This window comes from Ambystoma mexicanum, chromosome 7q (assembly GCF_040938575.1).
Source record: "Ambystoma mexicanum isolate Mex_15411 chromosome 7q, UKY_AmexF1_1, whole genome shotgun sequence".
NCBI lineage: Eukaryota > Metazoa > Chordata > Amphibia > Caudata > Ambystomatidae > Ambystoma > Ambystoma mexicanum.
The window spans coordinates 1,122,901,181-1,122,925,839 of record NC_090941.1 but is presented as its reverse complement, the minus strand read 5'-3'; the positions used below and the strand labels follow the sequence as shown (position 1 = coordinate 1,122,925,839).

Sequence of the window (24,659 nt, the reverse complement as noted above, 5' to 3'; positions counted from 1 at the left end):
CAATGGAATCTGAGAGGATGGCATTGAGTGCTTCCAGTAGAGAGTTGCTGTTCGTTGGGGGTGTTTGGTCCATGTAAGGTGGAGATTGGCAAGGTCTTCCATAAGGGCTTCCACCGGAAAGTTTTTGAAGGACTTGAAGGTTTGTCTGAGGGGTTTCTGCTGGGAATGCATGACTTGGGTGTTGTGCAGGATGTTGAAAGGCACGGCGAAGTGGTCAGACTAGTCAAGAGGGAGAGGAGAGCTGTATTGCAGGGAAGCCAGTGCAGTGATGATTAGAGTGATCATGTTGCTTTTCTCATGCATTGCTGAGGGTGTCAAGAAGGCAGAAGAGAACTTCCTTCATAGATGTGGTGGCCTTGTTACCTGTGAGTTTGAAGTTGCCTAGGAAGATGTTGTTGTCATGCCTCAGAGACATGCTGTTGACCAGGTCAGTGAAGTCTCTGATGAAGACAGTGTTCGGTTTGTGTGGTCTGTAGATGAAATGGAAGGTGACTGTGTCCATCAGGGATAGCAGAATGTGACGGGGGGCTTTGCAAGAACCAATGTTGTTGACTGCAAGTCTTGTTCAGGGCCATGAGTTCTTGTGGATTACTGTAAGGCCTGCACCTGTCGTGTTTGGCCGGTCTCTGTGTTGGATGCTGTAGCCGTGGGGGATAAGAATGTCTAGGAAGTGGGTGGATGTGGATGTCGGCCTGGTCTCTGTGATGGACACTGCACCAAGGTCATGTGTAGTGATGATGTCAGTGATGTCTGCTGCATGGGTAATAGCTGAGCAGACATTGGCAAGTATCCACATCAATGTTGAGGATGGTGAGGGTCTACCGATGGGCTTGAGGCTGGTGTGGGTAAGGTTGCTGCAGTGCGGAATCCAGGCTTTTGTGGGGAGGCAATGTCATTGGTGTTACCTCGTGATGGTGGGGTCGGAGGGAGTAAACACATATACCTGAATGCTTACCTGTTGTTTCAGCAGGGGTTTGGCCCTTGGGTCCTCCCGGTCCGAACAGGTCCAAACAGGAATTGCCCTTTTCTTCATCAGCCATTAACTTTTGACACCCATATGGGAGACACTCATGATCTAAGAGTAAAGAGCAGAAAGGAAGAGGCAGGGCTAAGAAGGTGGGTGGTGCTTAGGCCAGATCACCTGGACCCACTTCCACCTGCTCCCCAACGGCTGAATCTAAGGTTAGTGATGGATTCATAGCTTGTCATGTCGTTGGGATCCGTGATGTGTTTTTTTTTTATGAAGATGGGTCCGTCCTCACTTCAGCCCATGTTCAAACATGCACGCTGTGTATAGTCAGGAGGAGATGAAGGCACATGTCCCGTGAGATGGTTCTGAGAAGGGAAGAGAATATTAGGTCATAGGTGAAAGATGTGGGTCTAAGAAATCTTAGGGTTTCGTTTAAGTCGCTTTAATCCATAAAGCAGGAAGTGACATAAGAGGAAGGGCAGTCTTGATGTGTTGCCTTCTGCCTTTTTTTCGACCATGTGACATAACGTGTGCACGTTCCAGGGGTGTTGCTAGGTCTGGAAAAGATCTCGGGCTATGCTAATGTCGAGACTGTTGGGGTTCGTGACTAGCTAGCCTGCTGGTTCTAGTGCCCCCAACACCCCCCACCAACCCCCCCCCCCGCTCCCCTAGCAACACCTCTGGGGCATTCAACACCAGAGGGTTATCTTAGCACACCAGAGACATAAGAAGTTTATTGTTCCCAACTGCATGGCGCCCATTGTGTTGGCCCAGAAAAGCAGAGCTATTGCCATTTGAGCTTGGAGTCCCTGTAATGGATGCATAAGTCAGGTGACAGCAGACACATCTGCACAGTGACCCCGTTCACCAGATGCATTTCTACCTCTAGTAGGGACCTCTTATTTTATGCAGTTAAGGCAATTCACAAAAAAGGCGATTAATATCAATAAAAAAAACATGAAACCATGTCAAAACAAAATAGATGGAAACAGATTTTCTGTTGTGATGTTGGTAGAAGGTGCTATATCGCTAATAAACAGCAAAACATCTCATGAGCGTAAAGATGTTAGAGGCGCGTCACTAAAGGCTGCAGACAGAACGAATTGCCTGCAGGGGGGCTGTATTCTGGACTTTTCTTATCTAATATATTTCACATGTATTATAAATATTCAACTGATGTCTCAACATAAAAACACTTTTATGGAAAAGCAGCCTGATAGAAAGGGAAAGTGCGCAGGTACTAGCCGAGCAAACCTACTCAAAATGGGCCTTCCCTCCTTCCGTCAAGCCGCACAGCGACGCCGCTGGGGATGCTTCGGTGTCACCATTGTTTTGCCACAGAAAGAACATTCAAAAGTCAGTAAACAAGGACTCCTTTTGCCACTTGTCCTCACATGCAAGTCTAACATTGTGTGCACAATCTTCATTGCTCAATGGACCATATGCACAATGCCACTGTTTTACAATTTTTGAAAGATGTTTTAGTCTTTTGGAAAGTAAAAGATAAATATATATATTTATCAAAACAACTGTTGTTATGTTATGTTAGTTCATCGGGCCTCACATGTCATGCCCTCTTATACGCTTCGGTCATGTAAGATGTGTGGGAGTGTCAGGTGTTTAGTGCTAGGTTGCTTTGAGGTGACGAGAGGCCGATCAAAGAAGCTCTGATTTTCTGAGGATGAGCATCTATGTTTAAAGAATTCCCTGAGGATGTACATGCTAAAGAGTGATATCCCAGCGGGGCAGGATCCCTGAGGATGTACATGCTAAAGAGTGATATCCCAGTGGGGCAGGATCCCTGAGGAGGCGCATGCTAAAGAGTGATACCCCATTGGGGCAGGATCCCTGAGGATGTACATGCTAAAGAGTGATATACCAGTGGGGCAGGATCCCTGAGGATGTACATGCTAAAGAGTGATATCCCAGCGGGGCAGGTTGCTTGAGGATGTACATGCTAAAGAGTGATATCCCAGTGGGGCAGGATCCCTGAGGATGTACATGCTAAAGAGTGATATCCCAGTGGGGCAGGATCCCTGAGGATGTACATGCTAAAGAGTGATATCCCAGCGGGGCAGGATCCCTGAGGAGGCGCATGCTAAAGAGTGATATCCCAGCGGGGCAGGATCCCTGAGGATGTACATGCTAAAGAGTAATATCTCAGCGGGGCAGGATCCCTGAGGAGGCGCATGCTAAAGAGTGATATCCCAGCGGGGCAGGATCCCTGAGGAGGCGCATGCTAAAGAGTGATATCCCAGCGGGGCAGGATCCCTGAGGATGTACATGCTAAAGAGTGATATCCCAATGGGGCAGGATCCCTGAGGATGTACATGCTAAAGAGTGATATCCCAGCGGGGCAGGATCCCTGAGGAGGCGCATGCTAAAGAGTGATATCCCAGCAGGGCAGGATCCCTGAGGAGGCGCATGCTAAAGAGTGATATCCCAGCGGGGCAGGATCCCTGAGGAGGCGCATGCTAAAGAGTGATATCCCAGTGGGGCAGGATCCCTGAGGATGCACAGGCTAAAGAGTGATATCCCAGTGGGGCAGGATCCCTGAGGATGTACATGCTAAAGAGTGATATCCCAGCGGGGCAGGTTCCTTGAGGGTTTGCATGCTAAAGAGTGATATCCCAGTGGGGCAGGATCCCTGAGGATGCACATGCTAAAGAGTGATATCCCAGCGGGGCAGGATCCCTGAGGATGCACAGGCTAAAGAGTGATATCCCAGCGGGGCAGGATCCCTGAGGAGGCGCATGCTAAAGAGTGATATCCCAGTGGGGCAGGATCCCTGAGGATGCACAGGCTAAAGAGTGATATCCCAGCGGGGCAGGTTCCTTGAGGGTTTGCATGCTAAAGAGTGATATCCCAGTGGGGCAGGATCCCTGAGGATGCACATGCTAAAGAGTGATATCCCAGCGGGGCAGGATCCCTGAGGATGCACATGCTAAAGAGGGATATCCCAGTGGGGCAGGATCCCTGAGGATGTACATGCTAAAGAGTGATATCCCAGCGGGGCAGGATCCCTGAGGATGTGCAGGCTAAAGAGTGATATCCCAGCGGGGCAGGTTCCTTGAGGGTTTGCATGCTAAAGAGTGATATCCCAGTGGGGCAGGATCCCTGAGGATGCACATGCTAAAGAGGGATATCCCAGTGGGGCAGGATCCCTGAGGATGTACATGCTAAAGAGTGATATCCCAGCGGGGCAGGATCCCTGAGGAGGCGCATGCTAAAGAGTGATATCCCAGTGGGGCAGGATCCCTGAGGATGTGCAGGCTAAAGAGTGATATCCCAGTGGGGCAGGTTCCCTGAGGATGTACATGCTAAAGAGTGATATCCCAGCGGGGCAGGATCCCTGAGGATGTACATGCTAAAGAGTGATATCCCATTGGGGCAGGATTCCTGAGGAGGCGCATGCTAAAGAGTGATATCCCAGTGGGGCAGGTTCCTTGAGGATGTGCAGGCTAAAGAGTGATATCCCAGTGGGGCAGGATCCCTGAGGATGTGCATGCTAAAGAGTGATATCCCAGTGGGGCAGGATCCCTGAGGAGGCGCATGCTAAAGAGTGATATCCCAGCGGGGCAGGATCCCTGAGGAGGCGCATGCTAAAGAGTGATATCCCAGCGGGGCAGGATCCCTGAGGAGGCGCATGCTAAAGAGTGATATCCCAGTGGGGCAGGATCCCTGAGGAGGCGCATGCTAAAGAGTGATATCCCAGCGGGGCAGGATCCCTGAGGAGGTGCATGCTAAAGAGTGATATCCCAGCGGGGCAGGATCCCTGAGGATGTGCAGGCTAAAGAGTGATATCCCAGTGGGGCAGGATCCCTGAGGATGTGCAGGCTAAAGAGTGATATCCCAGTGGGGCAGGATCCCTGAGGATGTACATGCTAAAGAGTGATATCCCAGCGGGGCAGGATCCCTGAGGATGTACATGCTAAAGAGTGATATCCCAGCGGGGCAGGATCCCTGAGGATGTGCAGGCTAAAGAGTGATATCGCAGTGGGGCAGGATCCCTGAGGATGCACATGCTAAAGAGTGATATCCCAGTGGGGCAGGATCCCTGAGGATGTACATGCTAAAGAGTGATATCCCAGTGGGGCAGGATCCCTGAGGATGTACATGCTAAAGAGTGATATCCCGTTGGGGCAGGATTCCTGAGGAGGCGCATGCTAAAGAGTGATATCCCAGTGGGGCAGGTTCCTTGAGGGTTTGCATGCTAAAGAGTGATATCCCAGTGGGGCAGGATCCCTTAGGATGTACAGGCTAAAGAGTGATATCCCAGTGGGGCAGGTTGCTTGAGGATGTGCAGGCTAAAGAGTGATATCCCAGTGGGGCAGGCTCCCTGAGGATGTAAAGGCTAAAGAGTGATATCCCAGTGGGGCAGTTTCCCTGAGGAGGCGCATGCTAAAGAGTGATATCCCAGTGGGGCAGGATTCCTGAGGATGTGCATGCTAAAGAGTGATATCCCAGTGGGGCAGGTTGCTTGAGGATGTACATGCTAAAGGGTGATATCCCAGTGGGGCAGGTTGCTTGAGGATGTACATGCTAAAGAGTGATATCCCAGCGGGGCAGGATCCCTGAGGAGGCGCATGCTAAAGAGTGATATCCCAGTGGGGCAGGATCTCTGAGGAGGCGCAGGCTAAAGAGTGATATCCCAGTGGGGCAGGATCCCTGAGGATGTGCAGGCTAAAGAGTGATATCCCAGTGGGGCAGGATCCCTGAGGATGTACATGCTAAAGTGTGATATCCCAGCGGGGCAGGATCCCTGAGGATGTTCAGGCTAAAGAGTGATATCCCAGTGAGGCAGGATCCCTGAGGATGCACATGCTAAAGAGTGATATCCCAGTGGGGCAGGATCCCTGAGGATGTACATGCTAAAGAGTGATATCCCAGTGGGGCAGGCTCCCTGAGGATGTACAGGCTAAAGAGTGATATCCCAGTGGGGCAGGTTCCCTGAGGAGGCGCATGCTAAAGAGTGATATCCCAGTGGGGCAGGATTCCTGAGGAGGCGCAGGCTAAAGGGTGATAACCCAGTGGGGCAGGTTGCTTGAGGATGTACATGCTAAAGGGTGATATCCCAGTGGGGCAGGATCCCATGAGGATGTGCAGGCTAAAGAGTGATATCCCAGTGGGGCAGGTTCCCTGAGGAGGCGCATGCTAAAGAGTGATATCCCAGTGAGGCAGGTTCCCTTAGGAGGCGCATGCTAAAGAGTGATATACCAGTGGGGCAGGATCCCTGAGGATGTGCATGATAAAGAGTGATATCCCAGTGGGGCAGGATTCCTGAGGATGTGCAGGCTAAAGAGTGATATCCCAGTGGGGCAGGTTCCCTGAGGAGGCGCATGCTAAAGAGTGATATCCCAATGAGGCAGGATCCCTGAGGATGTGCAGGCTAAAGAGTGATATCCCAATGGGGCAGGATCCCTGAGGAGGCCCAGGCTAAAGAGTGATATCCCAGTGGGGCAGGTTCCTTGAGGATGTGCAGGCTAAAGAGTGATATCCCAGTGGGGCAGGATCTCTGAGGAGGCGCAGGCTAAAGAGTGATATCCCAGTGGGGCAGGTTCCTTGAGGATGTACAGGCTAAAGAGTGATATCCCAGTGGGGCAGGATCCCTGAGGATGTGCATGCTAAAGAGTGATATCCCAGTGGGGCAGGATCCCTGAGGATGTGCATGCTAAAGAGTGATATCCCAGTGGGGCAGGTTCCCTGAGGATGTGCATGCTAAAGAGTGATATCCCAGCGGGGCAGGGTCCTTGAGGATGTGCATGCTAAAGAGTGATATCCCAGTGGGGCAGGATCCCTGAGGAGGCACAGGCTAAAGAGTGATATCCCAGTGGGGCAGGATCCCTGAGGAGGCGCAGGCTAAAGGGTGATATCCCAGTGGGGCAGGTTCCCTGAGGAGGCGCATGCTAAAGAGTAATATCCCAGTGGGGCAGGATTCCTGAGGATGTGCATGCTAAAGAGTGATATCCCAGTGGGGCAGGATCCCTGAGGATGTACAGGCTAAAGAGTGATATCCCAGTGGGGCAGGTTCCCTGAGGAGGCGCATGCTAAAGAGTGATATCCCAGTGGGGCAGGATTCCTGAGGAGGCGCAGGCTAAAGGGTGATAACCCAGTGGGGCAGGTTGCTTGAGGATGTGCAGGCTAAAGAGTGATATCCCAGTGGGGCAGGTTGCTTGAGGATGTACAGGCTAAAGAGTGATATCCCAGTGGGGCAGGATCCCATGAGGATGTGCAGGCTAAAGAGTGATATCCCAGTGGGGCAGGTTCCCTGAGGAGGCGCATGCTAAAGAGTGATATCCCAGTGAGGCAGGTTCCCTTAGGAGGCGCATGCTAAAGAGTGATATACCAGTGGGGCAGGATCCCTGAGGATGTACAGGCTAAAGTGTGATATCCCAGTGGGGAAGGTTCCTTGAGGATGTGCATGGTAAAGAGTGAAATCCCAGTGGGGCAGGATCCCTGAGGATGTGCATGATAAAGAGTGATATCCCAGTGGGGCAGGATTCCTGAGGATGTGCATGCTAAAGAGTGATATCCCAGTGGGGCAGGATCCCTGAGGATGTACATGCTAAAGAGTGATATCCCAGTGGGGCAGGTTCCCTGAGGAGGCGCATGCTAAAGAGTGATATCCCAATGAGGCAGGATCCCTGAGTATGTGCAGGCTAAAGAGTGATATCCCAATGGGGCAGGATCCCTGAGGAGGCGCAGGCTAAAGAGTGATATCCCAGTGGGGCAGGTTCCTTGAGGATGTGCAGGCTAAAGAGTGATATCCCAGTGGGGCAGGATCTCTGAGGAGGCGCAGGCTAAAGAGTGATATCCCAGTGGGGCAGGTTCCTTGAGGATGTGCAGGCTAAAGAGTGATATCCCAGTGGGGCAGGATCCCTGAGGATGTGCAGGCTAAAGAGTGATATCCCAGTGGGGCAGGATCCCTGAGGATGTACATGATAAAGAGTGATATCCCAGTGGGGCAGGATCCATGAGGATGTGCATGATAAAGAGTGATATCCCAGTGGGGCAGGATCCCTGAGGCTGTGCAGGCTAAAGAGTGATATCCCAATGAGGCAGGATCCCTGAGGATGTGCAGGCTAAAGAGTGATATCCCAGTGGGGCAGGATCCCTGAGGATGTGCAGGCTAAAGAGTGATATCCCAGTGGGGCAGGATCCCTGAGGATGTACATGATAAAGAGTGATATCCCAGTGGGGCAGGATCCATGAGGATGTGCATGATAAAGAGTGATATCCCAGTGGGGCAGGTTCCTTGAGGATGTGCAGGCTAAAGAGTGATATCCCAGTGGGGCAGGATCCCTGAGGATGTACATGATAAAGAGTGATATCCAAGTGGGGCAGGATCCATGAGGATGTGCATGATAAAGAGTGATATCCCAGTGGGGCAGGATCCCTGAGGCTGTGCAGGCTAAAGAGTGATATCCCAATGAGGCAGGATCCCTGAGGATGTGCAGGCTAAAGAGTGATATCGCAGTGGCGCAGGATCCCTGAGGATGTGCAGGATAAAGAGTGATATCCCAGTGGGGCAGGTTCCCTGAGGATGTGCATGCTAAAGAGTGATATCCCAGTGGGGCAGGTTCCTTGAGGGTGTGCATGCTAAAGAGTGATATCCCAGTGGGGCAGGTTCCTTGAGGGTGTGCATGCTAAAGAGTGATATCCCAGTGGGGCAGGTTCCTTGAGGCTGTACATGCTAAAGAGTGATATCCCAGTGGGGCAGTTTCATTGAGGGTGTGCAGGCTAAAGAGTGATCTCCCAATGGGGCAGGTTGCTTGAGGATGTACAGGCTAAAGAGTGATATCCCAGTGGGGCAGGTTGCTTGAGGATGTGCATGCTAAAGAGTGATATCCCAGTGGGGCAGGATCCCTGAGGATGTGCATGCTAAAGAGTGATATCCCAGTGGGGCAGGTTCCCTGAGGATGCACAGGCTAAAGAGTGATATCCCAGTGGAGCAGGATCCCTGAGGATGTGCATGCTAAAGAGTGATATCCCAGTGGGGCAGGTTCCCTGAGGATGTGCATGCTAAAGAGTGATATCCCAGCGGGGCAGGGTCCTTGAGGATGTGCATGCTAAAGAGTGATATCCCAGTGGGGCAGGATCCCTGAGGAGGCGCAGGCTAAAGAGTGATATCCCAGTGGGGCAGGATCCCTGAGGAGGCGCAGGCTAAAGGGTGATATCCCAGTGGGGCAGGTTCCCTGAGGAGGCACATGCTAAAGAGTGATATCCCAGTGGAGCAGGATCCATGAGGATGTGCATGATAAAGAGTGATATCCCAGTGGGGCAGGATCCCTGAGGCTGTGCAGGCTAAAGAGTGATATCCCAATGAGGCAGGATCCCTGAGGATGTGCAGGCTAAAGAGTGATATCGCAGTGGCGCAGGATCCCTGAGGATGTGCAGGATAAAGAGTGATATCCCAGTGGGGCAGGTTCCCTGAGGATGTGCATGCTAAAGAGTGATATCCCAGTGGGGCAGGTTCCTTGAGGCTGTACATGCTAAAGAGTGATATCCCAGTGGGGCAGGTTCCCTGAGGATGTGCATGCTAAAGAGTGATATCCCAGCGGGGCAGGGTCCTTGAGGATGTGCATGCTAAAGAGTGATATCCCAGTGGGGCAGGATCCCTGAGGAGGCGCAGGCTAAAGAGTAATATCCCAGTGGGGCAGGTTCCTTGAGGATGTGCAGGCTAAAGAGTGATATCCCAGTGGGGCAGGATCTCTGAGGAGGCGCAGGCTAAAGAGTGATATCCCAGTGGGGCAGGTTCCCTGAGGATGTGCATGCTAAAGAGTGATATCCCAGTGGGGCAGGTTCCTTGAGGGTGTGCATGCTAAAGAGTGATATCCCAGTGGGGCAGTTTCATTGAGGGTATGCATGCTAAAGAGTGATCTCCCAGTGGGGCAGGTTCCCTGAGGATGTGCATGCTAAAGAGTGATATCCCAGTGGAGCAGGATCCATGAGGATGTGCATGCTAAAGAGTGATATCCCAGTGGAGCAGGATCCATGAGGATGTGCATGATAAAGAGTGATATCCCAGTGGGGCAGGATCCCTGAGGCTGTGCAGGCTAAAGAGTGATATCCCAATGAGGCAGGATCCCTGAGGATGTGCAGGCTAAAGAGTGATATCGCAGTGGCGCAGGATCCCTGAGGATGTGCAGGATAAAGAGTGATATCCCAGTGGGGCAGGTTCCCTGAGGATGTGCATGCTAAAGAGTGATATCCCAGTGGGGCAGGTTCCCTGAGGATGTGCATGCTAAAGAGTGATATCCCAGCGGGGCAGGGTCCTTGAGGATGTGCATGCTAAAGAGTGATATCCCAGTGGGGCAGGATCCCTGAGGAGGCGCAGGCTAAAGAGTGATATCCCAGTGGGGCAGGTTCCTTGAGGATGTGCAGGCTAAAGAGTGATATCCCAGTGGGGCAGGATCTCTGAGGAGGCGCAGGCTAAAGAGTGATATCCCAGTGGGGCAGGATCTCTGAGGAGGCGCATGCTAAAGAGTGATATCCCAGTGGGGCAGTTTCATTGAGGGTATGCATGCTAAAGAGTGATCTCCCAGTGGGGCAGGTTCCCTGAGGAGGCGCAGGCTAAAGGGTGATATCCCAGTGGGGCAGGATCCCTGAGGATGTGCATGCTAAAGAGTGATATCGCAGTGGCGCAGGATCCCTGAGGATGTGCAGGATAAAGAGTGATATCCCAGTGGGACAGGTTCCCTGAGGATGTGCATGCTAAAGAGTGATATCCCAGTGGGGCAGGTTCCTTGAGGGTGTGCATGCTAAAGAGTGATATCCCAGTGGGGCAGGTTCCTTGAGGGTGTGCATGCTAAAGAGTGATATCCCAGTGGGGCAGGTTCCTTGAGGCTGTCCATGCTAAAGAGTGATATCCCAGTGGGGCAGTTTCATTGAGGGTGTGCAGGCTAAAGAGTGATCTCCCAGTGGGGCAGGTTGCTTGAGGATGTGCAGACTAAAGAGTGATATCCCAGTGGGGCAGGTTGCTTGAAGATGTGCAGGCTAAAGAGTGATATCCCAGTGGGGCAGGTTGCTTGAGGATGTGCATGCTAAAGAGTGATATCCCAGTGGGGCAGGTTCCTTGAGGCTGTACATGCTAAAGAGTGATATCCCAGTGGGGCAGTTTCATTGAGGGTGTGCAGGCTAAAGAGTGATCTCCCAGTGGGGCAGGTTGCTTGAGGATGTGCAGACTAAAGAGTGATATCCCAGTGTGGCCTATTGCTTGAGGATGTGCATGCTAAAGGGTGATATCCCAGTCGTCGGGCAGGTTGCTTGAGGATGTGCATGCTAAAGGGTGATATCCCAGTGTGGCCTATTGCTTGAGGATGTGCATGCTAAAGGGTGATATCCCAGTCGTCGGGCAGGTTGCTTGAGGATGTGCATGCTAAAGAGTGATATCCCAGTGTGGCCGATTGCTTGAGGATGTGCAGGCTAAAGGGTGATATCCCATTGGGGAAGGTTGCTTGAGGAGGCGCATGCTAAAGGGTGATATCCCAGTCGTCGGGCAGGTTGCTTGAGGATGTGCATGATAAAGAGTGATATCCCAGTGGGGCAGGTTGCTTGAGGATGTACATGCTAAAGGGTGATAACCCATTGGGGCAGGTTGCTTGAGGATGTACATGCTAAAGGGTGATATCCCAGTCGTCGGGCAGTTTGCTTGAGGGTGTGCATCCCAAAGGATGGTATCTCAGTGGGGAGGAGTGCTTGATGCCCATAAGCATGACTGGCGCCCATGTGGTCTAGGATGTGCAGTTCTTGTCCAGTGTTGGCCATTGGGTAAGGTCAACGAGAAGATGAGATTGTTGCGTGTGGGAATTTGGTATTTTTCTGAACGTTCAGTACCATGAGGTGGGTGTGGCATGCAGAGTGCACACAAATGTAGCTTGCAGCTATTGCAATGGCCCATGAAGGAACGTATGTTGGGGTTCTCTGTGCTCTCAATTATTGAACCAATCGAGAACTTCACAAGTTCGAATGTCGGTAGATGATCAGGTTACCCTGTTATAGTCTGGAGGATGTTGCAACAAGTACCATTAAAATGCGTAATAACAACACCTCCAATTAGAGCTCTTAGAAGCTAAGGGAATGTCACGGAGTGCTAAATATTAACACACATTATTATTTTATTATTATTAATAATAATGGTAAGAATAATAGTAATAGGAAAAATAATCTTAAAATATAGTATGCTGAGTCTTATTTTTAACAATGTTATCATGGGTGTTAGCCCTATTTTCACCTTTATTTAATCCTAAAGCTCATCTCAGACGTTTACATAGAGTATATTTAACCTCTCCACGTCGTTTTTGTTGAACATCTTCGCACGATGCTTGATGTATACATTTTCAGGAACCCCTCAATAGAGGAACTGCATGACGTTCGCTGAAACCTTTAATTTGGACTTTCATTTTCATAGGTTTAGTGGTAAGATATTCTCCCAGGTAAAGAGACATACCCAAATAAATAAACTGGTTTATTCTTTCAATATTTTTACCATCCATGCACCGTTTGTATTTTACATTGCAAGCTTTTTTACTGCATGCTAGTATTTTGGAATGATTAAAAAGTAAATGAATTAGTGGGGTTGGAATTTTCCAACGATATAATGTAGTCCCTAATCTTGATCGATCTGTACTGCCAAATGCAGGGAAGTCACAAAACGCCATATATACGGATGACGACGATGATGATTGAAGGCATGTTTTACTAATTAAATACTGCAGCGTCCAGATATTGCGAATCGTCTCCATTCTGGACGAAATCCTGGGTGATGGCCATGTGTTCATTTGCTTTTCTCTCCCAATAATTTAAGATCTTTTTAATATTATATTGCCAAACAATGTAGTGGGCCCATATGTCATAGCTATGAGCCTGCAATTTGATAGGTCAGTCCAGGTTACTTTCACAAAAAGTGGGACAGGTATAGAGGTTTTCCAAGAGTTTGTAATCCTCATACCCCTGGAAAAAGTTCAAAATCATGTTTTTAGTAATCTGGCCCATATTGCGGTGTTCTTTTTAGTTTTGGCTATTAGCTGGTACTTTAGTGACACCTATACGCTACAACTATTGCCTTAGGGTACAGATAGGGATATATGACATATCCGGAGGTTCACTAAGCTTGTAGGTGCTTGTTGGTTGTTCACCTACCCTTTGACTGCCCATGGGCATATTAATCTCTATGGGTAATCCCAACCAGTTCTTGTTATGCCCACCGAAAACTCGTTCTCATAGGAACTTTTAGAGCTTACTTTATTCAAGCTTTACCATCAAACTTTGCACTTGAAGTGCCTGCCAATGTTTTGTCAAAACATTATTCTGAGAGTTCATGATTTAATTGGAGTTGTAAGCGTGCTACATGTGTAATAAAAATGTCTTCACCAGGTCTGCCTTCAACCACTCGATTTATAAACACTATGTATGCCCTTCACTGTCATTCGGTGAAAAGCAAGAATTGGCAAAGCCAACAATTTGGGCTTGTGTATAAGTATTGGGCATTTGCCAAGCACTGTTATCAGATGACCAGGTGCTTGCACCATTTCACACCTGCTACCATCAATAGACAGATAATTCCACTACAGCAGTGCCTAGCAAGCGCCTTTCCCAAGCCTACACAAAAGCTCAAACTGTTGGCATTCTTAAGCTATCGCTTGCCAGTCTATGTGGGCCTGCCGATCTATATGGCATGAGGGCGCTAATCAGGTTGAATACGTCATCTTCATCATAAGGATATTTATTTGGGGTCGGGGGTTGCATAATTCGGTAATTTCTCGTCCGTGCTGTGATCCATGAATGTTACATACTCGATCCACTTCTGCTCCTGTATAGGATTGTAGGATTTGGGAGAATGTCTTATCCTCGCCTGAGCGGACCACACTGGATACTGACTGCCACCCTGCAGTCCCAGGAATGCGATGATGTGCCCTAATTCGGTTTATATTGCTCTACAAACGCTGAGTATTCCGTGGTTTATTATGGTATACTGTCTTTATTGGTCTCAAAAAAGATAATTCCTTATTGAGTTATCTTAACAAAAAGATAACAGACGGGAAAATGAAATGCAAAATCATGGAGGAAGCCATGTGCACATGTAGACATTTCCATGATCAAATCAACTGGGACCCAGATGTAACATTACCGCTTTGCCAACTTAGTTCCCAAATAAAAAAGGCAGCGTTTTTATGGGATTGGGCTGCCAACCTCGCTACATGATATGATAGGTTATTTATAACATACAGAGGTTTCTAAGCGCGGACCGTGGTCCTCTGTGTCGTCGTGCTTCCAAGGCGAGCACCTTGCCCCTGAGCTGTCCTCTTGAGACATACGTACACCATAAAAAAGCTTGGCCATGCGCTGAATTCCGAAATCTAAATACAGAACACCTTTCCTATTCCTTATCGATTCAAATGATACCGTTTTGTGAAAATTCTTACTGCAGCTGTGCCTTAAACTATTACCATCATATATGGTAATTGGTGGCAGGAAGAAACTTCTCCCAAATGCAGACTTTGCACCACTGCATTGGAAGCAACCTGCCATTTACTATTGGCAATACATAAAACTACAGGGATGGAACATATCCCATGACCCAGAATATAATGTAGACGCAAAATCCCTGGGAATATTATAGCACACGCACAATCCCTGGGACTATTATAGCACACACACAATCCCTGGGAATATTATAGCACACGCAAAATCCCTGGGACTATTATAGCACATGCAAAATCTCTGGGAATATTATAGCACACGCACAATCCCTGGGACTATTATAGCACACACACAATCCCTGGGAATATTAAACAACACGCACAATCCCTGGGACTATTATAGCACACACACAATCCCTGGGACTATTATAGCACACACACAATCCCTGGGAATATTATTGCACACGCAGAATCCCTGGGACTATTATAGCACACGCACAATCCATGGGAATATTATAGCACACGCACAATGCCTGGGGCTATTTTAGCACACGCACAATCCCTGGGAATATTATAGCACACGCACAATCCCTGGGACTATTATAGCACACGCACAATCCCCGGGACTATTATAGCACACACACAATCCCTGGGAATATTATAGCACACGCAAAATCCCTGGGAATATTATAGCACACACACAATCCCTGGGAATATTGTAGCACACGCAAACTCCCTGGGAATATTATAGCACACGCAAAATCCCTGGGAACATTATAGCACACGCAGAATCCCTGGGAACATTATTGCACACGCAGAATCCCTGGGACTATTATAGCACACACAAAATCCCTGGGAATATTATAACACACGCACAATCCCAGGGAATATTATTGCACACGCACAATCCCTGGCACTAATATAGCACACGCAAAATCCCTGGGAATATTATAGCACACGCACAATCCCTGGGAATATTATTGCACACACAAAATCCCTGGGAGCACAATCCCTGGGAATATTATACCACACGCACAATCCCTGGGACTATTAAAGCACACGCTCAATCCCTGGGAATATTATAGCACCCACAAAATCCCTGGGAATATTATAGCACACACACAATCCCTGGGACTATTATATCACACACACAATCCCTGGGAATATTATTACACACGCACAATCCCTGGGACTATTATAGCACACGCACAATCCATGGGAATATTATAGCACACACAAAATCCCTGGGAATATTATAGCACACACACAATCCCTGGGAATATTATAGCACACGCAAAATCCCTGGGAATATTATAGCACACACACAATCCCTGGGAATATTATAGCACACGAAAACTCCCTGGGAATATTATAGCACACGCAAAATCCCTGGGAACATTATAGCACACACACAATCCCTGGGAACATTATTGCACATGCAGAATCCCTGGGACTATTATAGCACACGCAAAATCCCTGGGAATATTATAGCACACGCACAATCCCTGGGAATATTATTGCACACGCACAATCCCTGGCACTAATATAGCACACGCAAAATCCCTGGGAATATTATAGCACACGCACAATCCCTGGGAATATTATTGCACACGCAAAATCCCTGGGAGCACAATCCCTGGGAATATTATACCACACGCACAATCCCTGTGACTATTAAAGCACACACACAATCCCTGGGAATATTATAGCACCCACAAAATCCCTGGAAATATTATAGCATACGCACAATCCCTGGGAATATTATAGCACACGCAAACTCCCTGGGAATATTATAGCACACGCACAATCCCTGGGACTATTATAGCACACGCACAATCCCTGGGAATATTATAGCACGTGCACAATCACTGGGAATATTATTGCACACGCACAATCACTGGCACTAATATAGCACACGCAAAATCCCTGGGTACCTTATAGCACACGCACAATCCCAGGGAATATTATTGCACACGCAAAATCCCTGGGACTATTATAGCACACACACAACCGTTGGGAATATTATACCACACGCACAATCCCTGGGACTATTAAAGCACACGGACAATCCCTGGGAATATTATAGCACACGCAAAGTCCCTGGGAATATTATAGCACACGCACAATCCCTGGGAATATTATAGCACACGCAAACTCCCTGGGAATGTTATAGCACACGCACAATCCCTGGGACTATTATAGCACACGCACAATCCCTGGGAATATTATAGCACGCGCAAAATCCCTGGGAATATTATAGCACACGCACAATCCCTGGGAATATAATTGCACACACACAAACCCCGGGACCATTATAGCACACGCAGAATCCCTGGGAATATTATTGCACATGCACAATCCCTGGCATAATATAGCACACGCAAAATCCCTGGGACTATTATAGCACACACACAACCGTTGGGAATATTATACCACACGCACAATCCCTGGGACTATTAAAGCACACGGACAATCCCTGGGAATATTATAGCACACGCAAAGTCCCTGGGAATATTATAGCACACGCACAATCCCTGGGAATATTATAGCACACGCAAACTCCATGGGAATATTATAGCACACGCACAATCCCTGGGACTATTATAGCACACGCACAATCCCTGGGAATATTATAGCACGCGCAAAATCCCTGGGAATATTATAGCACACGCACAATCCCTGGGAATATAATTGCACACACACAAACCCCGGGACCATTATAGCACACGCAGAATCCCTGGGAATATTATTGCACATGCACAATCCCTGGCATAATATAGCACACGCAAAATCCCTAGGAATATTATAGCACACACACAATCCCTGGGATTATTACAACACATGCAAAATCCCTGGGAATATTAGAGCACATGCACAAACTCTGGGAATATTACTGTACACGCACAATCCCTGGCACTAATATAGCACACGCAAAATCCCTGTGAATATTATAGCACACGCACAATCCCTGGGACTAATATAGCACACGCACAATCCCTTGGAATATTATAGCACACGCAAAATCCCTGGGAATATTATAGCACATACACAATCCCTGGGAATATTATAGCACACGCAAAATCCCTGGGAATATTATAGCACACACACAATCCCTGGGAATATTATTGCACATGCAAAATCCCTGGGAATATTATAGCACACGCACAATCCCTGGGAATATTATTGCACACGCACAATCCCTGGGAATATTATTCCACATGCACAATCCCTGGGACTATTATAGCACACGCACAATCCCTGGGAATATGATAGCACATGCAAACTCCCTGGGAATATTATAGGACACACACACAATCCCTGGACTATTATAGGACACACACACAATCCCTGGGAATTTTATAGCACACGCACAATCCCTGGGAATATTGTAGCATGCGCAAAATCCCTGGGAATAATATAGCACACGCCCAATCCCTGGGAATATAATTGCACACACACAATCCCTGGGACTATTATAGCACACACACAATCCCTGGGAATATTATATCACACGCAAAATCCCTGGGAATATTATAGCACATGCACAATCCCTGGGAATATTATTGCACACGGACATTCCCTGGGACTATTATAGCACACGCAAAATCCTTGGCACTAATAAAGCACACGCAAAATCCCTGGGAACATTATAGCACACGCACAATCCCTGGGAATATTATTGCACACGCAAAATCCCTGGGACTATTATAGTACACGCACAATCCCTGGGAATATTATACCACACGCACAATCCCTGGGACTATTAAAGCATACGCACAAACCCTGGGAATATTATAGCACATGCAAAATCCCAGGGAATATTATAGCACACGCACAATCCCTGGGAATATTATAGCACATGCAAACTCCCTGGGAATATTATAGCACACACACAATCCCTGGGACTATTATAGCACACGCACAATCACTGGGAATATTATAGCATGCGCAAAATCCCTGGGAATATTATAGCACACGCACAATCCCTGGGAATATTATAGCACACGCAAACTCCCTGGGAATATTATAGGACACGCAAAATCCCTAGGAACATTATAGCACACGCACAATCTCTGGGAACATTATTGCACACGCAGAATCCCTGGGACTATTATAGCACACGCAAAATCCCTGGGAATATTATAGCACACGCACAATCCCTGGGAATAGTATTGCACACGCACAATCCCTGGCACTAATATAGCACACGCAAAATCCCTGGGAATATTATAGCACACGCACAATCCCTGGGAATATTATTGCACACGCAAAATCCCTGGGAGCACAATCCCTGGGAATATTATACCACACGCACAATCCCTGGGACTATTAAAGCACACGCACAATCCCCCGGAATATTATAGCACCCACAAAATCCCTGGGAATATTATAGCACACGCACAATCCCTGGGAATATTATAGCACACGCACAATCCCTGGGACTATTATAGCACACGCACAATCCGTGGGAATATTATAGCATGCGCATAATCCCTGGGAATATTATTGCACACGCACAATCCCTGGCACTAATATAGCACATGCAAAATCCCTGGGAATATTATAGCACACGCACAATCCCAGGGAATATTATTGCACACGCACAATCCCTGGGACTATTATAGCACACACACAACCGTTGGGAATATTATACCACACGCACAATCCCTGGGACTATTAAAGCACACGGACAATCCCTGGGAATATTATAGCACTCGCAAAATCCCTGGGAATATTATAGCACACGCACAATCCCTGGGACTATTATAGCACACACACAATCCCTGGGAATATTATAGCACACGCAAAATCCCTGGGAATATTATAGCACACGCACAATCCCTGGGAATATAATTGCACACGCACAATCCCTGGGACTATTATAGCACACGCAAAATCCCTGGGAATATTATAGCACACTCACAATCCCTGGGAATATTAAAGCACGTGCAAAATCCCTGGGAATATTATAGCACACGCACAATCCCTGGGAATATCATTGCACACGCACAATCCCTGGGACTATTATAGCACACGCAAAATCCCTGGGAATATTATAGCACACTCACAATCCCTGGGAATATTATAGCACACACACAATCCCTGGGAATATTATAACAGGCCGCTCTATATTAATAACCAGGAAAGTACGCAATTTATGGCCACAAATTATGGATATGATTGGAAACAGATAAACACAGTGATTACAATTATGAAGGTATTAGATGTTTTCTCATTACTCCACATTTTAAAGGTGTGTAATATGACATATTGTGTACGTTAAGTATTTGCTACTGACAAAGTTTATATTTTTATACTGTGTAATGGTTTGTCTATAACCAAATTACATGAATTAGAAAAAATAAATGATAATAATAATAATTTCACTTAATGTTCCTTGCATTTCACTCATCTGCTTCTCATTTCTCCTCTTTCTCTTCAGGGTCCCACTTCAAAGAGTCAAGTCTGTCAGGGAAACACTGAGAGAAGAAGGGAAGCTGGAGGAATTCTTACAGACTCACAAGATTGATCCAGCAGCCAAATACCTTCTGAAAGCTGGCACCGAAGGGTTCACAGAACCCCTCACCAACTACTTTGATGTGAGTATTGATGGGCTGAACTTGAAACCAAAGCAACCTTGGTGCGGATGCCATGTAGAAAGCACAGGTGCAGGACTCAAACTAGTGCATGAGATGACATCAAACGTCATTATTTGTGGTTAGTAATTTAGTCAGGTTATGGAACCATGTTAACATACTCTGGCCTTGAATATTCATTCTTTCAGTGAGAATTCACCCACAATCTAACCAAAATATGTTTTCAATGGTATATAATTGCTCTAATTGGGGAGTAATTGTGAGGGAGGATACTCATACATGTGCTAATTCCCTCTACCTTAGAGCCCTCAAGCTCTTTTGCTAAACTTTGGGGCTTTGAACTTTTCAATTCTGTTCATTTTCTGTGTTTATTTCTTTGGTTATGGAGTTTTAGATAACTCCATAGGCATTGTCTTTTCTTGTGTGTCACATAGCACCCTCAGTGCAGAGACACAGGGAAGCCTTTTAGGCTGTCCCAAGGTTTAAATACTTTCTCTGGGATAAACTAGTGTTTCTCAGAGAATGTAAGGTTACATTGACTTTACTAGTCTTTTTAAATTCCTAGGCCCAGCATACACTCTCTTCCTATAGAGTGCTGGAGGGGTTACCTAGTATCCTGTGTGTCTAGAAACACATGTAGCAGTCAAATGCTCCCCTTTCCTATCGAAATGGCTGGTGGCAGTGGTTTTACAAGGAACTACAATGAGTTTTCCCGACCACGAACACCGCTAGCTAAAAATCGCGGGAGCCAAGTTTTTCAAGATGGCCCATTAAGCCCCTTTGTTTAAACAGGTCCCGGTCTTCTTTTTTCGGCGTTTCTTTTTGGAAAGCTCCATCTAGAGTGTGTCTCTGCATGCCAAACCAGGTTTGGTCCCTTTGTTTGCACGCCTTTGGCGGGCTTCAGGACTGAAGCCCGCCTCTGGTGCCTGAGTGTCTGGGGTGGGCAGAAAGTGGGGGAGGCGCCCGAAACTCCCTGTGCTTAGTCTCTTATGAGATCCAAATGCACTCTGGCATGATTGACTAGCTGACTGTCCGGCAAGGACAGCCACCCTTCTGGGTGAGTGACAGCTAGGCTGGAATTAAAGGGAGAAAACTTTTTAAAAGGTGAGTCTCTTGGCTTTGGAGGCAATGTCGACCACTGGAAAGAAAGAACCGAAGACGAGCTGGAAGAGGACGGCTGCTGCAACTCCTGGACCATTGGTTTGCCTGGTGAAGCCCTGCTGCAGGTCCAAATTGACAAGTTCATCTCGACAGAGAAGAATCTTCAAGGACAACTTCTTCCTTTGAGTTGGTGGGACCAATCATCTCGTAAGCGACCTGGATACCATTCTCAGAGCTGGTTAGGTTTAACCAGGGGGAAGGACACCAGCTTGTGTGCTTGACTACAGCTACTCAAACTGAAGATCTTCCATTTGCCAGCTTGTTTGACCCCTCCCTATTCAGTGCAGGAGTCCCCCGGCATCCTCGCTCTTGTCCCCGCGACTGAGGCTCAGGAACAGTGAGATCTGCAGGAACTGCCAGGAAACCATGACTTCTGCAGCATCTTTTCTTCATATTGAGGTACTATGCCAACCCGATTAAGAGAACTTACCTCTCGCGGTGAAAGTTTGTGAAACTTTCCCAACTTGCAGGCCTAATCAGCTTGTGACCCAACGTATGATTCTTTTTCGTACAAACTACTTATGCGAACTTTGGCAAAGACTTTACCGTTTACTATCAGAACTGCTCTTTCCTATCCTAGACACTAGCCCATTAACTTTGGCCTAGGCCTATTGACCTGAATTGAGTCCTCTAGTTAACTGAAACTATTTGCACTGCCTAAGAAAGTATTTGTGAGCCATTTTATTAACTTCTGCCTTTTTACTCCTATTTAAAGTGATTGAAATGCCATTTTGTTCCTATTTCAGGGGAGTCTAATTTACTCAGAAACCTATTGGTTTGGTACTGAAGTGTGTTTCTGTGTAATATTAAGTTGCCTCCTTCTAGTGTATGTTTTCTAAATGACTGTGTAATAAAGTAATACGTGTTTTACCCACAAATCTTGAGTGTAAGTCTACTTGAACCACTGTGATTGTAAGACCTCTGTGTAATCTCTTGTACTGCTCACATTCCCTCTTGAGATAAACCTGACTGCTCAGCCCTGCTACCACTAAACTGTGTGGCACAGACTTATACCAAAGGTTGGTTTTGCTTACACCTGTAGTCCTAATTGTATGTGGTGGTCCCAGAGGGTACTTCCTGCACTTCTGCCTAACAGTAATGGACACAACATTTTTTCTCCATAGCTTTCTAATATTAAGCAATACTTGCCTGATTATTGCTGGCAACTGTTGATTGCATGCTTCAAGGACCAAGATCCTTCACCTGACCGTTATGTTTAATACTGTATCTTATAACCATATGTAAAGCGGGCTATTTCATGAGCTCATTTTTTACCATGAGGTTACCTTTTACAGCAAATGTGACTTTCTTCAGTGAGGAGCTGTTTCTGCTTGCATTCGTCTGTTAAGCAATCATGGACCCCATGATGGAATGTCTCCTTTCCAGTCAGTGGATGAGAGATAGTCTTCATTCCCAGGTGCATAGAGAACAAGGTGCCAGGCAGCAGGGGTTTCCACACGCCCTGCCCCGCCCCCAGACATTTCCACATCATGCTCTACAGGACTGCCTCATGGAAATGCCCCATCAGGACGAAGAGGTATGAATTGTGGTCTTTCGCGTGGGCAGCAATTTCTCTTGCCACCTCGCCAGGGGTACGAGGGGTCAGGTGGACTCAAACAACGTTCCACATCCACAAGCCTAAACCCGAATTTTGCAGCAAAGAAATGTGGCTTTTCTGGCATTTCAAAAGTTTTGAGCTACATGATTCGCTTAGTCTCACCCATTCAGTTTTGAGCTACATGGATCGCTCAGTCCCACCCCTTCAGTTTTGGGCTACATGGTTCGCTCAGTCCCACCCCTTCAGTTTTGAGCTACATGGGTTGCCCAGCCCCACCCCTTCAGTTTTGAGCTACATGGTTTGCCCAGTCCCACCCCTTCAGTTTTGAGTTACATGGTTCCCTTAGTGCCACCCCTTTAGTTTTGAGCTACATGGTGCGCTCAGTCCCACCCCTTCAGTTTTGAGCTACATGGCTTGCCCAGTCCAACCCCTTCAGTTTTGAGCTAGATGGTTTGCCCAGTCCCACCCCTTCAGTTTTGAGCTACAAGGTTCGCCCAGTCCCACCCCTTCAGTTTTGAGCTACAAGGTTCGCCCAGTCCCACCCCTTCACATATAGCATTTGGAACAGTGAGCAGTTAGCGTTTGAAGGGGCAGGAGCAGAACCTTAAAGCTCCAGATAGGAAGGAGAATGTGTCTAGCAGGGGGTAGTGCAGGATTGTAGTGTACATCCTGAAGCAAGTCAAAAAGGCAGAAGGGAGATTTGCAATAAATGTTCTAACGCGATCAAACTCTATTGGACATCAGACAAGAATGCCACCTGGCAATCTATGGTTTGAATATTAAATGAAGGTGATGCTAGGATGTTCTGGGCCTGCTTTAGAAACATGAACAATGCAGGTAACCCAGAGCTGTTAACTCCTATTGACAGCTATACCTGGATAAACTTCCTAACAAAAAAGTTTAAAGGAGAATCTGTAAAGCTTGATATTTGTCCTATAACCAATATGAACATATGCAGGGAAGATATTATGTATTAAGAAGCTTAAGAGTTCTCGAGCCCCGGGACCCAATGGTCTATGTAATATCATTGTAAAAGAAAATCCGGAAATCTGGGTGGATATCCTATTAATAATGAACCAAAAAATTATCGAAACGGGAAGGATGCCTAATTCCTGGAAGACTTCTGATATCATACCTATTTTTAAGAGTGGTTTACGTAACCTGACTGAGAATTATAGACTAATACCCCTACCGATGTTCCTAGCAAGATTTTCTGTACTATAATACTAAAGGAAATCAATAAATGGATTGCTAGTGAAGACATACTAGACAAAGCCCAAACAGGCTTTAGGAAAGGAGGCGCAATGGTAGATAATATCTTCATACTAAACACACTAATTGAGCAGGCCAAACAAGATAAAAATCTAGCTTTATATGCACTCTTTGTAGATTTTACCTCCGCCTTTGATTCGGTGGAGTGGGGGCGACTCTGGAGGAAACCTAAAGCCTGAGGTATTCCTGCTAATTTGTTGTATTTCTCTATGATGAAATATGATGATAGTGAAGCCCATAGACAACAAAGGCACTCCATCTGAACCCTTTAATATCTCAAAAGGTGTAAGACAGGGATGTGCGCTAGCGCCCACCTTTTACAATCTGTTCATGTCCGATTTTGGTAACATCTTTAAAGATAAAATGAACGCCTTTCCCAAAATCGGCTCCCATAAGGTGGGGTGGATCTGCTATGCAGACGATATTATAATCATGGACAATACGTATGTGGGCATTTGTAATAGTGCATCAGCCCTGTGTGAATACGCAGAAAAGAATGGCCTCACAATCAATTTGAAAAAAACACAATTTATGAGTTTTGGGGCCTATTGCTGTAAAAATAAAACACCATATTATGTTCATTGGGATTAATAAGTAAGGTTAACAGCTACACATTTTTGGGCCAGGAAATATGTGGTGAAAAGAAGAAAATGAACCCACGAGTCCAAAAGAACAAACAA

General features: G+C 47.2%; 1 protein-coding gene across 1 annotated transcript in view; it reads left to right on the top strand.

Annotated features, from left to right (window-relative positions):
* Positions 1 to 400: 400 nt before the first annotated feature.
* LOC138528207 (pepsin A-like) overlaps positions 401 to 24,659 on the top strand; it is a 195,076-nt gene continuing 170,817 nt past the window's right edge. The window contains exons 1-2 of the mRNA XM_069639664.1: positions 401 to 459; positions 19,835 to 19,991. Coding sequence (XP_069495765.1) covers positions 401 to 459; positions 19,835 to 19,991 — 216 coding nt within the window. The remainder of the gene's footprint in view (positions 460 to 19,834; positions 19,992 to 24,659) is intronic.